This window comes from Microtus pennsylvanicus, chromosome 9 (genome assembly GCF_037038515.1).
Source record: "Microtus pennsylvanicus isolate mMicPen1 chromosome 9, mMicPen1.hap1, whole genome shotgun sequence".
Taxonomy (NCBI): domain Eukaryota; kingdom Metazoa; phylum Chordata; class Mammalia; order Rodentia; family Cricetidae; genus Microtus; species Microtus pennsylvanicus.
In genome coordinates, this window is record NC_134587.1 from 26,118,346 (window position 1) to 26,133,893 (window position 15,548).

At 43.3% G+C, this 15,548-nt stretch overlaps 1 protein-coding gene across 5 annotated transcripts in view; it reads right to left on the reverse strand.

Annotated features, from left to right (window-relative positions):
* Fmnl2 (formin like 2) overlaps positions 1-15,548 on the reverse strand; it is a 247,278-nt gene that overhangs the window by 71,939 nt on the left and 159,791 nt on the right. For all 5 annotated transcript variants that reach the window (XM_075985194.1, XM_075985193.1, XM_075985192.1 and 2 more), the window contains exons 3-4: positions 9,690-9,770; positions 3,945-4,021 (exon numbers count right to left, since the gene is read on the reverse strand). In XM_075985194.1, the coding sequence (XP_075841309.1) occupies positions 3,945-4,021; positions 9,690-9,770 (158 nt within the window). The remainder of the gene's footprint in view (positions 1-3,944; positions 4,022-9,689; positions 9,771-15,548) is intronic.

Consider the following 15,548-nt stretch of genomic DNA (forward strand, 5'->3'; position numbering starts at 1 on the left):
ATCAAAGTTCGCTACTAAATATTACATATTAAATAAACTTAAAATTTGTCAATTTTAATTTTTAACATGGCAAATGTTACTAGGTTCAATTCATATAAGCAACAACAATTTGTTGGAGTTCAAAACAATTAGCTAGAATGAAGGTGTTCAGAATGTCAAAAAACGTGGGAACTGTTAGTGTGGGCAATAAGCTTTAGATGTAGCCAAATCATAGTTCAAGTCTCAGTGTTTCTAACTGGCATGGAGTGGAATAAAACAATTGGCAGCCGACCTTCAACCTTCCCTTATACATAACAGTGGCTCAGAGTACAGAGCAATAACCCAAACATTTTTATGTGAAGTAATGCAATTAAAGTGTCTAACAAATGCCAACACACACACACGCGCGCACACACACACACACACACACACACACACGCACGCACGCGCGCACACAATTTGTAAACATCTTAGAAAAACTCTGGCCACTCTCTTCTCTTTCTTCTTTGACCAGGTCCAGCTCCAGCCATCACTGGCCCACAAAAATCCTGACAGTCTAGGCAGTTTCTCAGGGCCTTCTCTTTTCTGCATACTTCCCCAACCCCTGGCCAGTTTGCCACAATCTTCATGCCTGTCTTTTTAACCAACCACAAGTGAAGTGAACATCTTTTAGAACATCTGTGACCTTGCATTCAGACTGAAAAGCAATTTTCCATCATTATAGGCGATGGTATTAAAATAAATCGCCTACACCGCAGTTCCGTGGAGTAAAACTAGCAAATCTCTCTGGCGGACCCCTCACCACCACAGCCGCTGCCCAGACATCTGACGCAATTTGGCTTCTGCCCACTCAGATCGCTTGCCAGGGTGCTGTAATGATACTCGGTTCTTTTTCAAGGGCATTTCAAGTAATTTCAGGGGTTTGGACAAGTCATAATCCAATTCTTCTCCAATGTTATAGCTCCTAACAGTAAGTGAATGGGATTATTCCCAGTCAAAGTCTTATTCGACATAGCTCAAAAATTAATTTTCTTTCTCAAAAGATTGCTCCATTTATGGAGTTTTAGGTTTATCTCAGAGCTAAGAAGAAACCTTCATGACAGCTGCAGCTGAGAATGCTACCTCAGCAAAGCCCACTCACCACCCTAACCTTGAAGCCCATGCAGGTGCCAAGAATAATTTTTTTCAGGACAAATGTCCTGGAATTTCAGCTTTTAATTTCTGGAAATTAAAATCTGCTAAGTGCTCAGGTCACTTTAAGTAGACAAAAATTACATTCTACACCTTAAGAATATGTTATTTACTGTTGTTAATTTGTAGATATTTTCCTCGGTGAACCTAAGAAAATTAAATATAAAAAATAAAATAGTTGTTGTATATTGAGTATCATGCATCAGATCCTATAGTAAGCATTTCATTCCTACGAGTTAAGCACTGCTACTCTCATTTAACAAGAAAGATTAATTTAGGTCATATAGTACGTGCAGAGAGCTTGTGTAATTTAAACTTATCAAAGACGAAATTAATGAAAAGGGTCATGGCAAAGGCGTGCACTAAGTTCTCTTCATCATACAAACATGTGCCCAATTATCTTTCTATTATTTTACCCAGAGTACAAAAATGACCTGTCCATCACAGCATACAAAAATTCCTCATGGTAGTAATTGATAAGTTCACTAGCCAGTAATTCTTCAGAATTTGTTCCTATCAAATGAGGTCAGGCCAGTAAGCTGGAAGAAGGAAAAGCCTGGTTCAGAGTTGAGTCTTCAAGGCAGGCAAGAGAAAGTCAGAATCCTTGAGTGTTTTCCTTCCATGTGAGCATGTGCGCTAGTCATCTGCATACAGACAATGCAGCCCTGGATTCTTCTGCAGCTATAGCCACTTTCCCAAGGGTCTCACATAAGTACTGGGCAAGTGGGGAATCTCAGCTGGTGAGGACATGCCTATTGTAGCACCGCCCACAACTCCCTCCAGCTGCTCACAGACTGCACAGGCTCATCTATTCCTCCTACTTTATATTAGAAATGAATGTCTGCTTTAGGACCTGGGGGCCTTTCACATCATCCCAACAATGCCTGAAGATATGCTTTTCACCAGTTGGCAGAAATCCTGCCTGTAAATTATTCCACCATTTTCAGTTGAGAATTGCCAAGGCATAGAACTGGGCCGTTATCAAACAGACTATGGTTCCTGGTTCCTAAGTAGCAGAAGCTATTTAATCTCCTAGGTGTAGGGGCCCCATTAAACTACCACTGCCTTCATTTTGAGGCAGACAAGCCTTGCTGCTTTAACCCCAGAGCCCTGACTGCCTTAATTCTTTCAGAAAGGGCTGCTAGAAAAAGCAATGCAGAGAGCCAACGTACTGGCCAGATAGCTGTAGACACTGCAGTCACACAACCATCTCCGAGCCTTAATTCTTTGAGTCTTGAAAAGGAGCTTAGACAATATTTTCCAAGTTTCAAAATCATGATTTTATGATGTTTTTTTCTGTAGTTCATTTTTGGAGACAAAACCAAGAATCCGTTAATTTTGTGAAGACTCTGTTCTCAAAGAGACAAGTATGGCAATGTAGCCTTTAAGAAATGGGCATTCTACCTCAAGTCTCCCAACAGGACCCTGCAATACCATTTCCTACTTAAATAAAAATCTGAAGCAACTGTGCTGATTAAACATCGAAATAGCTTATATCACTCAGTATAAAACAGAAGTAGATTGCTCTGTATGTCACACATCTATTTTACACACTACTCAGGGAGCAGTATGCTCAATAGAGTATGCTATTGATATATAATTTCACTTCAACAGATCTGCAAGAAACATCAAAGGGAAACATTTGAAAAGTATTGAAGCCTATAGTCTTCAGTCTTCTCTCTCTCTCATGGTAAATCCACAAAGTCAAAATCCAGAAAATATAAATAATTTACCAATGTTTTATTATACTTTGCTCATGTCTATATTCCTAGCATTTAACAGGCTAACACAGGAGGATTGCTCTGAGCCCAAAGCCTAGCTACATAGTGAGTTCAAGGCCAACCAGAGAAAGATTTGCCTATGAAAAAAGACTGATACTTTCTGAAGAACCAAGATTACAAAATAAGGTATCCAGTATCATCCAGACTTGAAGATAAACTACATTACTCAAAGGTCCTATTTATTATGCCATCCCAAGAAGTAGGGGAAATATAAACAAACTCCAATTGCCTGAGGCAAAGCAACCATATTGATGCTGAAAAGGAACTGTCAGAAATGTCTATCGCAGTGATGCTATGAACTTCATTTTTCCTGGTGGAATACTGCATGGTCTCAAGTGTTTAACAAGTAAGAAAGAGACTCAAAACTTGTCTCAAATGCAAAGACAGCACAACACCACCCCGGCTTCCATTCTGTTGTCAATGGAAAGAAATCAAGGAAAGGGAGAGCAGCTTCAACTAAGCAGGCTGAAGGCTGAGAGTTCAAGTCTCAGTTTACACCATTCTTAAATGTTCCTCAGCTGTCAGAACAGACAGGATGTTCACAGTCACACATACAGAAAGCCAAGCACTTGCCAAGAACTGTCCATATTTACTTCATCCAAGCAAGTAAATACAGAGTTGCTACGAATAGGACTGGAGAGATGGCTCAGAGGTTAAGAGCATTGCCTGCTCTTCCAAAGGTCCTGAGTTCAATTCCCGGCAACCACATGGTGACTCACAACCATCTGTAATGAGGTCTGGTGCCCTCTTCTGGCCTGCAGGCATACACACAGACACAATATTGTATACGTAATAAATAAATATATAAAAAAAAGAGTTGCTACAAATACCCAAGTCTGCCCCTCTTGATCCTTATAATCAGCAATCAGGGGATTAAACCCCCTCATCTAAACCTTGGTCTTTCAGTAAAAGGAGAAGCACAATTCTTGGCTATGATTCATTCACTTTCTAACATAAAATCTGAGTGCTAACATGTTGCAGGGGCACACTTACCCAATGTGGTTGGTTCTTAATGAGATTTCCAGTTCTCTTAGCACTTGCGTAGATTCTTGAACACGCCTCCTGAATTTCTATAATTCAACAAAATATGACCTTTAGTACCTGGTGCTCCTGTAGTTTATAATAAATTTAATGCAATATGAAAATACCTTTTCTTCTAAAGTATATTTCTCACGTTTCTTTTGTTTTATTCAAAAGCACACAAATCTTGATCATAAAAAAATTAACTTACAAGAAAGAACCAGAATGTTTATTTCCTGCAATCTCCTAGAGTTAACTATATTCCCTACCCCACATATACCATAGTTAGACCTCTTGTTCAAGAACCCCAAACCATCGCCAGTTTCAATGATTCACGAGGATGAACAGACTCGAGCGAGACACACTCACACACGTGATGTATTGAAATGAAACATTAAATGGCAAAACCAATAAAAGGAAGAGGTGCGTACGATGATGTGAGTGTATAGGAAACCAGACATGCATTTAAGAGTGCGCTTGACCAAGCAGACATGAAACTCAACGGGGTTTTCATTAGGGGCTGACCTCATTAACACACTCTGCCTCACTCAGGCAGCAAGTCCAGATTCCAGCAATAAAACACAGCATAAACCATGTTGTTTTCATAAACGATTGAGGCACAGTTAGCTTTTTACAGAGAATACAAATGATCCCTGATGGCCAATTTGTTAAGCTGGCCCTTCTAAAGACAGCAGTCCTGGGCCTACCAGTCTCAAGTTGATTCTTCTCAGCCTGACTTAAATGCTCAAAACACAAACCTTCAGAGTTAGCCCTTCCAACTAGTCTTCACTTGGAAGGTCAGGTTCATGTGCACATGCACGCATTCAGGAAGCCCTTCTGCACTCTTGCCGATCAAGAGCCTACCTGTCTTTCTAGACTTCTAGTCTTTAATGACTCCTGTCATGATGGTGAGTGTATACATGCTTTTAAATCTATGCAGTCTTCTACATTCAAATGGGGCTGCTATGCCCATCAGTTCTCTGGAGATTTTTTCCTATCAGGCCATTCTGAAAGAAGGAAATTCGAGGTGTAATGCCTTCTTTCAAGAGGCGCGGGCTCTCTGTGCTGTTGTCTGCCCCCCTCAAGCTTCTTTGTTGTCTGGGAAAAGCTTTGTAAATTCCAGCTCAGGGTAGGAAGGACCCTTGTCCTCTGCTGCCACCAAGTGCAACAAGAACAGAGGCCTCCACTTCCAGGCTACTAAGCACGGCTGCGGTTCTCCAGAGGAACAACACCCAGAGGCAAGAAGGAAAGGTTGGTAGCATGATTCCCAACTGAGGGTTGGTTGTGAGAGCTATGCCACAGGCATGAGAAGCAGCAGCCCAGGGAGATCTGTAACACTGCTTGGCACAGGCAGCCTCCTGCTGCCCCTTCTCCTCTTCTCAGAGTCCCTGGCTTTTCGCAGTTGCTATAACTGTTGTCACAAACACTATAAAAAAAAAAAAAGATCTTCTTGGCATTTTGTGACCAATATACAATGGGATATAGGAAATAAAAATATTTCAAATATAAAGAAAAAAATAAAGGTGTTCTGCTTCTGCTGCCGAGAAAGCCCTAATCAACAGCAAGGCCATTGATGGTTTGGAGGGATATCCTAGAACACCTCCCTGCAATGAGTGTACTAGGCATGGGATTAGGTAGAAAAGAGGGAGTGGGACAGGAGACTGACTAAAGGTACCAATGGTCCATGCTTCTTGTTAAGACATGCCAGACAGGTTCTCAGCGGTCCCTGCTGGTCCTGAAGCCTTCCTCAAGTCGAAGAAGTCATCCCTACCCCCCCATGATCTTCTACAAAGAACAAGCATACTACTGAAAACATAGCACAGTAGTAAAGATGTCTGACTAAAGGTCATGAGAAGGGAGAGAAGGAGGAAGGAAGAGAGGTAGAGAGAGGGGGGAGAGGAGAGAGAGAAGGAGAGAAGGGGGGGAGAGAGAAGTGGACTGTTATGAATGCTACATACACATATACAGACAGACACACAGCCTAACAAGGCAAGTAAGTCAAATGCTGAGCTAGAGCAACAAGCAGCAAGCAGCAGCTAGCATTCGCTCATCAGACATCAGCTATGCTGGGCACTGTAATAATGTCTGACCCTGTGACAAACGAAGCTGACTTCACCTGTGTTGCATTCTCCAGGGAGCGGCTCTATTTTTGTTTGGATTTTGGAAGGCAGAGAAGCCTTAGCATCCTCTTTGCTGAGACATAAACAGTGCATGTTAATATTCTGCAAGTCCGAAATACATCCACAAGACTTTAAAAGCTCTTTCAAGAGAAACCTTGAACCTATAGGGCCCAGCGGGAATGCAAGAGCCACAGAGGATCCACTACCAAGCAGTCTGCATCCTCTCTCTTTCCTGGCAGGTACAGGACGGCCAGCTATAGCCCAGGGAGGCAGCTGAGACTGGGTGAGCCACGCCATAGTTTTCTCCTCAAAAATGTAGAGCCGGCAAAGGATCAGACTCCTTTCTTCAGGATCTGTAACCTCTTTCCACGCAGACATGAACACAGCCTCCCCTGAGGCACAGGCTAATAACAGTTGGTATAAAATTAAGAGGCTGGTTTAAGGAGCTCTGGGCTCAGAGATATCTAATTGAGACGCTTCCTTCCCTGCCCTAGGGGGTGTCATTTAAAGCTATTTCTAAACAGAATGTGCTTGGAGGGGTTTTTTTTTTAATTTTTAAGGGCAAATTAAGTATCTTCTACTTAATTTGAACAAAAGATTAATGAATAAACTATTTGAGGACCCTAACCACAGTTAAAGGAAGCCTAGACAGTCTGGCTAAAATTTAAAGGCCTGATTGGAACACTCCCCAACCCCAGACCACAGCTGAGAATTTTAAGCTCATTTTAACTGAAAGTCATGCCTTATTCCAAACAAATCTCCTTTTTTTTCTGGGGCTTAAGCATTGCAATTATGTTGTGTGGAACAGATCTTCTCCTGCTCCCAGCTCCTGACAGAAACCTTACTACAGCAGGGGGTTGGGGTGCTAATCCTTCCCAGTTCATTTCTCCTGAGCTGAACGACAGAACTTGAAAGACAGGGCACAGACACAGAGATCTGTCTACCTCTGCCTCCCAAGTGCTAGGATTAAATGCATGCGCCACCACCGTCCAGAGCCACCACCATCTAGCCCAAAGAGATTTTTTTTTTATTTTTATTGAGCTCTACATTTTTCTCTGCTCCCCTCCCTGCGTCTCCCTCTGCTTCAACCCTCTCCCAAGGTCACCATGCTCCCAATTTACTCAGGAGATCTTGTCTTTTTCTACTACCCATGTTGATTAGATCCATGTATGTCTCTCTGAGGGTCCTCATTGTTGTCTAGGTTCTCTGGGATTGTGATTTGTGGGCTGGTTTTCTTTGCTTTATGTTTTTATCTTGACAGAAGGAGCCATTATGCAGTAAAGGAGAAACCTGGTGCTAAAAAAATTCCCATGAACCCACATAGATGACCTCAACTAAGACTACTAACAATACTGGAGAGGGTGCCTGAACTGGCCTTCACCTCTAATCAGATTGGTGACTTCCCTAATGCCATCATAGAACCTTCATCCAAAATTGATGGAAACACAGCCAAGCACTGGGCAGACATAGAGAGTCCAGATGAAGAGAAGGAGGAGGAATTACATGAGCAAAGGGGGCTCAAGATCATGAAGATCAACTCACAGAGACATCTCTGGACTGATAGCATGCAGGTGACAGTTGTGTAGATTGAACAGGGCACAGACAAAACAAGGACATTCAGGTGGACACATGGGTGAGGACAGAGAAATCAGCCGTCCACACGACCACCACCAGGCCCACTCCTCTTTATTAAGTGATCCCCAAAGGAGGAACTGTTTAACAAGATGATCCCTGGTTTCTTCTGCTTGGTTTGCTTTGTCTCCTCCTGAGGGTGTGGGGCTGGGAGCCCAGGCAGCCATTTCTAGATATGTATCACATGCTTTCTTTCTAGAATGAGGGACTGTTTCTAGAATGAGCTGTACGGTGCATGAAGGAAGAGTTCCCTCAGTCTGTATATAATCACTGCTATTTCACACACACACACACCCCTCAGCTCAGAACAAGCACAGCACTCGTTCATCATCTCAGGTCTGGGGGTTTCTAAAGAACCAGTAGAACCCTCGCAGAAACAAAGAGCATAGCCAAAACTTTTTTTAAAAAATGGGATTTATATTTTTGTGTGTGAGGCATTCCCTAACCTATAAAATTAAGGCTGCTCTATGCTCAGGTCAAGAGATAAATCAGAAAAACTAACAAGAATTAAACAGTTATTACTTTTTGAAGGGAGGGGGGTTGGATGCAGACCTTTTTACAAATGGCCATCAAATTACAAGCAGACACATTGATAGAAGATGTGGGAAACCACGGGACATTCAAGGATTGTATGGCATGGAACCAAAGTGTGGTTCTCTGTTTTCTTTAAACAAAAACTTACTTATGCATATGAATGTTTTATCTGCTTGAAGTCATGCGCACCACATACATTCCTAGTGTCCCCCCACAGGTAAGAAGAGGTGTTGGATGTCTTAGAACTAGAGTTACAGATGGGTATGAGTCACCAGTATATGCTGGGACTGAACTCAGGTCCTCTAAAGGAGCAACAAGTCTGAACTGCTGAGCCATCTCTCTAGTGCCAGGATAGCAAAGTTCGAGCGTAATTTCTATTGTTTAAATCCCTCTTGCCTGTAAATAAACCAGAGGACAAAGACTCAGTCTCAAGAACCCTCCAGAGAAAATAGGAGCTATGCTTTTTTGCAGGACATTTCTCTTTTTTGGGGGGGGAGGGGTTGGAGGCGTTTAGAAGTGGCAATATGAGTTCTAAAGAATTAGAACAAAATAACAAAGAAAAGAGGAAAAAAGCTAGAAGGAGGAGGGCAGAGTGGGTAGAGAGAGGGTCAAGGAAGGAGAGAGTGAGCCAAGATCACTGGAAACACCTGACCAAGAGAAGCCTGCTTTTCTTTTCCCGGGGATCAGCACTGATACAACACAGGCAATTCAGCTTGAGAAGCCTTGAAAGCCAGAGTTGTTGCGGATCAAGGGGAAGACAAGCACTATCTGTTACAAAGTGTATTTACCCATAGTCATCAAGGACAGCTCTGCCCTGAGCCAGCTCAGGGCTGACCCAGCCTGCGGGGCTGTGCCAGGCGACATGCTTAACCACAAGGCATCAGCTTAGGCCAATTGTGCATCTGCACAAAGCAGGGCTTGTTTGTAAAAGGAGAGATGGTTAAGAATGAAATCAGCTATTCCCTCTTTACCTTCCTAAGGCCAGGAGCTGGGCTGGCGTTGAGCCTGAAGCTGGTGCTGAGCCTGAGGGTCGGGCTGGGGCTGAGGCTGGGACTGGGACTGAGTCTGGGGAAGCAAGTTGAAACACCAGCACAGGATGTCAGTATGCAGCTGGGGAGGACAGCCGCAGTGATTTTTCAGGGTTCTAGAAGTGTTTTACGTCATGAAGGACATGCATTGCATTTGCAAGGCCTGCTTTGCTAGAGGCCTAAGCACCTCAGGCCTGGACTCACTACTCTGAGCAGTGGGAACTGACAACATCAGTAACCACCAGAGGGACTCGTTGAAGACTTTCTTTCCTCTTTGTCCTCTCCTGTTGATGGTCTCCAGCGCTTGTTTGCCTAAAGCGCTGGCAAAAAGAAAGTCTGATGCAAGACTCTGCCCACTCCTGAAGAAGCAACAACAGCCGAGAGTGGAAACACATCCACCTTACCTTCCTGGTTACAGCTGGATCCAGGTAGCCTTTGAGCTTCTGGATGTACGTATGGGGAGGGTTCTTCACCTGGAATCGCTCCTGCAGGAAACACAGCAGAAACAGTATGAAGGACTACCGCAGTCAGCCGCAGGAACCACAGTCATGCCATTACTTGTGACCAAACACACCTCAGCGAGAATGTGGCTTTGCTAATAATAACTAGCATGGGCTGATAGTATCTCGTCTTCATAGATTATGTGATCCCTTTGCACAGGAAGAAACCACAACTGGGGGTGGAAGGGAAAGCAGTATTCTCTTTGATAACACAGCTAGGGAGTGATACAGTGAACCTGAATCCATGTCCCCCAAAATCTAGAGGGTGGGCTGCTTCCCCTGCAGGCTACACAGCCGTCACCCAAAGGACCATGCTTTGCCCATTGCTTTTCAGATGTTCTGTGTATTTCTAGTGAATTCTTTGAGATATCTTCAATGTTAACAAACCCTTCACTGTGGAATATGCTACCCTTAGAAATGGCCATATTTGAGCCAAGGCTGGATAAAACCAATTTTTTTCGAAAGGAGTAATGATTTAATTGCTGAAAGGGTGGATGAAATATGGGAACAATTATGAGAGCATGTAAACATGCATGCATGTTATCATTACTAGGTTCCTAAAATGACCTCCCAATTAAAGATCCCAAACTACACACATACACACACACACAAACATAGGAACACATATGCACACACATACATGTGCATACACACACTAGCATGCACACGTGCCTCAAGATGATCAAAGCTAATGTCAAAGACTGAAAGAGAAAAGGTTTAAACTTAGGAAGAGAAGTTCTGAAGGGGGCTGTGTGGACCCGAGCAGCTGAACATAGGTTGTGTATTTTATGTTTAAGATGGATGGCGGTGGCGCACGCCTTTAATCCAGCACTCAGGAGGCAGAGGCAGGCGGATCTCTGTGAGTTCAAACCCTGTGGCACGTGCCTTTAATCCCAGTACTCCAAACTCTGTGGCACGTGCCTTTAATCCCAGTACTCCAAACTCTGTGGCACGTGCCTTTAATCCCAGTACTCCAGCAGCAGAGACAAGTAGATCTCTGAGTTAAGAGGCTAGCCAGGGATACATAGTGAAAGAAGGAGGGAGAGAGGAAAATTTGTATTTCTCTAGCACAGAATCACTAAATTCTTCATACTCCACTCAAATCCTACTTCGTTGCAGGCTTAAAAATGTTAAAAAAAAAAAAAAGGCGGTGGTGACACACACTTTTTATCCCAGCACTTGGGAGGCAGAAGCAGGTGAATCTCTGAGTTCGAGGCCACCTGGTCTACAGAGCGAGAGCCAGGAAAAGCTCCAACACTACACAGGAAAACCCTGCCTTGAAACCCCGCCCCTCCTCAAAGTTAAACAGTTACTTTGCCATATTGAAAATGACATCTTATTACTGACCTAGCCAGTGAAAAGACTACATTGTACTGGTCAAACTAAAGGAAGCAGCTGATGTTCTAATCTGCTTGATGCTACGAGATGACAGCGAGAGGAATATTCCATGTCTTATAAAGCATCGTATCAGGGGAAATTCTGACATTAGCAAACACACAAAAGATGAGAAGAAAATATTGCAATAGTGTATGTAGACAGACGTGATTTACTGTATAAGCGTGCACTGGCCAGGGGTGGCTGGCTTCGAGCGCAGTCAGAGTTCCGGGGAACTGAGGTAAACTGAAACACACAAACCCTCACAAAGCTGACAACTTATGCAAATAAAAGCTAAATCACACAAGTGGACCTAAACTCCCGAGGAATGAACAAGTACCAAAATCCCCAAAAGAACAATTTGTTTTATTTCCAAAAACAGTTATAAATGTCAGAGAAGTTGTTATATGGCACTGCCTGGTGCTATCTGACCATGGAGGGCATGGTGAGACAGGAGAGGACAATGGGGAAAATGAGTAAAAAAACATCTTAAACAGTTACCTACTTGGTCTAACAGTTGATGAAGAAGTCAGGGGCCGTAGGACAGTGGTTCTCAACCACTGGGTCACGACCACTTTAGAGGGTCACATATCAGATATCCTGCATATGAAATGTTTATAATTCACAACAGTAGGAAAACTACAGTTATGAGGAAGCATAACCACCACATGAAGAACTGTATTAAAGGGTCACAGCATTAGAAAGGCTGGGAACCACTGCTCCAGGAGAAGCCAATCCAGTCTTACAACTGTTCAGAAGAGCCTCTAAGGGCTATTAGACTTAAAAAGCATTCTGTAAAGGAAGCCCCTTCCCAGAATATTTTAAACCTCACTATCCTATTTAGACTCCCCATTTGAATTTATTCATATGAATATCAATTTCTGTTGGTCATATTATTCCTTCACTCACACATAATAGAAGACACTATGATTTTAAGACCCAGAGAGAAATCAATTCAATTCTTCAGTTCCAGGGTGTTAAATGTTGTCTCTCTGATAGAGTCCACAGAGTTATAATACAAAGTCGACAATGATAAGAGCCATATGCGATCCTCCTCAGTTCAAAGAGAGGTGAGGCACTTTCCAACTGTGCTGATCAAAGGGATCTCCCTAGAGAAAGAGGGGTTTGGATTGAATATTGAAGAAGAGGCAACACAGAGCTATCCCGAGTCTGTGTGTGCAAGGCAGGAGACAGAAAGTGCTCCATATGAGAGGGCCTGGGAACAAAGGCAGAGGGACATGGAATGTAACTTCAGGGGCTTTTAAAAAGCGGGGTCTCAGGACCTTGGTGTGGGAAAAGTCATGGCACAAAGAATCTCAGGTCAGCATTGGAGCAGACAAGAGAGGGTGCCAGACAGTAAGCTCAGGAAGAGCGGATAGTCAACAGAATCAAATGCAAAATGTTAACGAATAGAAAAACAAAAACATCTGGCTGAAACTGTGTAACTCTTTCTCTTCTCCCAACATTAAAAGTTGTTCTTTTGTGCAGAAAACTAGAACTGAAAAGTCAGCACGCCAGACTCCTTCCACAGCCATGGTTTCTTGGAGAGCTCTGAGGCATTCTTCAGCTCAGTATGAAATCACTTTCCTGGTCAGGGTAAGGGGGGGCATTACAGCTCTCAGACTGAAAACAACTTTGATGAGGCTTTTTCCAAATGATCTCTGTTATTTAGACTAGCCAAGGTTTCTTCTAGCGCGAACCAGTTCAACGGGGCTTTCTTGATCCAAACATTCCATAACTCATTTCCTAATATGTTGGGTTAATTAGGCTTGCTTAATCCATCCATCGCTCATCATTTCTTCTCAGCTGAAGGGTTCCCTCTGAAGTTTTTGATCTGGTGATAGAAGAGGCCACCCTGACAAGGTGGGGTGATGATTTCAGGTGGTCCATCGACCACCACGATGCCTGGAACACAGCGGTGTGCATCCTAAATGCTTGTTATCCTTACTGTGGATCCAGGAACTAGAAACAACAGTGAAGTGTCAAACTGGCACTGGAACAAGCTTTCAATTAACCTCCAAATTCTTCGCTCTCCTATTTCAACAGCCAAAGATTTCCTTTTAGATTGATATGTCTTAAAACATAAACAACCAAAGCCCTTTACCTAATACAAGCGGGGTGCTTTATTAAATGGCAAATTCTCTTTACCTAATCCATCAAATACCTAGGAATCGGCATTGACTTAAGTTCTCCATGTACGTCTCCTAGACAGCAAAGCTTATTCCACACAGCTGTGCACCTTAGCTCTATTCCCAATTAATTAATTCCTCTCTTTATTTGCTCTGCAAAGTAAATGGGCAAGTGCTTGCCAAAGATGATACAGGAAGATATTAAAATGTAGCTGATCTAATATCACTATAGTCTAGGCATTCATAAACACCGTATGAAATGACTGGGGACTACTATGGGCTTGTCTAGCGTATGAGAGGCTCTGGAGTAGACAGGCAGTACTGTCTGTTTTACAGCCTTGTTTCTTCCTTTGAAAAGTGGGGCTATGAAACCTTCCATCCCATTTATTACACAGTCCAAAACCTTTACTTGAGGACATATTCAGAGTGAGAATAAAGACTGGCGATCATTAAGAGTCTTCCAGAGGCGATCGTGTATCATAAAAAATAAAACACTGGGTAGCAGGAACAGAGCTCTCATGAAGATAGAGGGAAGGAGGAGGGGAAGAGGAAGAGAGGGAGGGAAAGGGAAAGAAGCATCTAGGTCAGTGAAGTGAGCCTCTGGGCATGTCTGTGATATCCTTTCCAGAGAGGATGAGACATAATGAATGGATTAATCCTTCAAGGATTCACAATACGATATCACTGTCAGAGATGATGAAAAGGAGCAGGTCACCATAGGAGCACACTCAGTGCCTACACCTCAGCCGCATTCCCTCTCTTCCTCCGCTTCTGACCATCACTATGCAGATTGCTCTAAGCTATCCCCCCTCCCCATCACTGGACAAACATGACCCTAGAGGACCCTTTCAATCATTTATGGCAGGTATTTTGACAGAGCAATGCAAAATTCTACCCACCCCACCCCCAAGCAGCCTCAAGCCTGGGTTTCTATCTTCAGATCACAAGATCAGACAAATAACAGCCTCACTCTTTGCTTACATAGTTAACATCAGTCATTAAACCAAGTACTGGGGAAACACTTAAGAAGGCCAGGTAAAACAGGGGTTGAAAGTAGGTCCTACTAAATGGCTCGCTGCAGAGGACATGCGCCAGCTAAGTGCACCTCCACCGTGAGCAATGTCCATCCTACGAGACTGTAACAGACTTTGAAAGTTGTCCTCTGAGGAGAGCATCATCAAGAGCTGGGTAGTGATGTCACTGTGAAGGAACAAGCAGAGGCTTCCAGGACAAACACCTGAAGATGACACCTTAGTATCCTGAACTGAACTGACTTTACTTGGTCTCCAACATTAAGCAGATGCTGACCTGGATTTGACTTGACAGAAACTCCTGCATCCCCATGGTATTCTGGGGCATCCCCATGGTGTTCTGGTAACTGACAGTTGCTGCACCCCTTGGCCTTCTCCACTGCAAGCATTCACCATGGTGACGGAGAATTTAAAGTCTCTGCCCCTCAGATCAGTGTCCTCTTAGCAAACGCCAAGCCATGTTACTATCATGTTCCCTACTGCCCAACTGCATCTCCAGTGTCTGCGGAATCATTAGAAATTAAATCCAGGAAAGCTGCTCTCCTCTACGGAAGCAAAGTAAGTTTGCTTCATCGCTGCAGCGAGGACTCCAACCCTCTCCTTGACAGTTCTTCCTGAGTGCCAGGTGACAGAGAACGCAGAACTGAGAACGCTGTTTTATGTGCAGACTCCGTGAAGTTGAGTTTCATTGAAAGTCCTTGCGTACAACATCTAGCCTGTCACTCTCACAGGACCAGCAACAACAAACCACATCAACTGGTGGCCCAGAAGCCATAATTACAGGGTGGTCTGAGGTCACCTGTTGGCAATTTTATCCAAGCACTGAAGGAAAAACCCAAAACACCTTAACTATTTGCAAGACATTCAGAAGTTATTTGAGTTTCCTTTTACTTTTCTTTTTTGTTGTGAAAGATGAGAAAAAGACAGGTTTCCACTACCAAGACTATGAACTACACATCCAAGTGTTAAGACCAATATAGAGTAGTATTTGTACGCCTCTAAAATTCTTAACTAACATACTTAAATTCCCCAAAACGTACTGCGTATTTGGCTCTCATCTCAGTGGTACAGTGACTGCCAAGCATATGTTATGAGGTGCTGAGTTTGGTGCCTACCATCACAAACATAAATAAATAATACAATAAAATAAAATTTAGGCTGAAAAGCCACTTCCAGTCAAACATACAATACTTCAATTGTCATGTTTTCCATATCCTGTAACAGTGTCT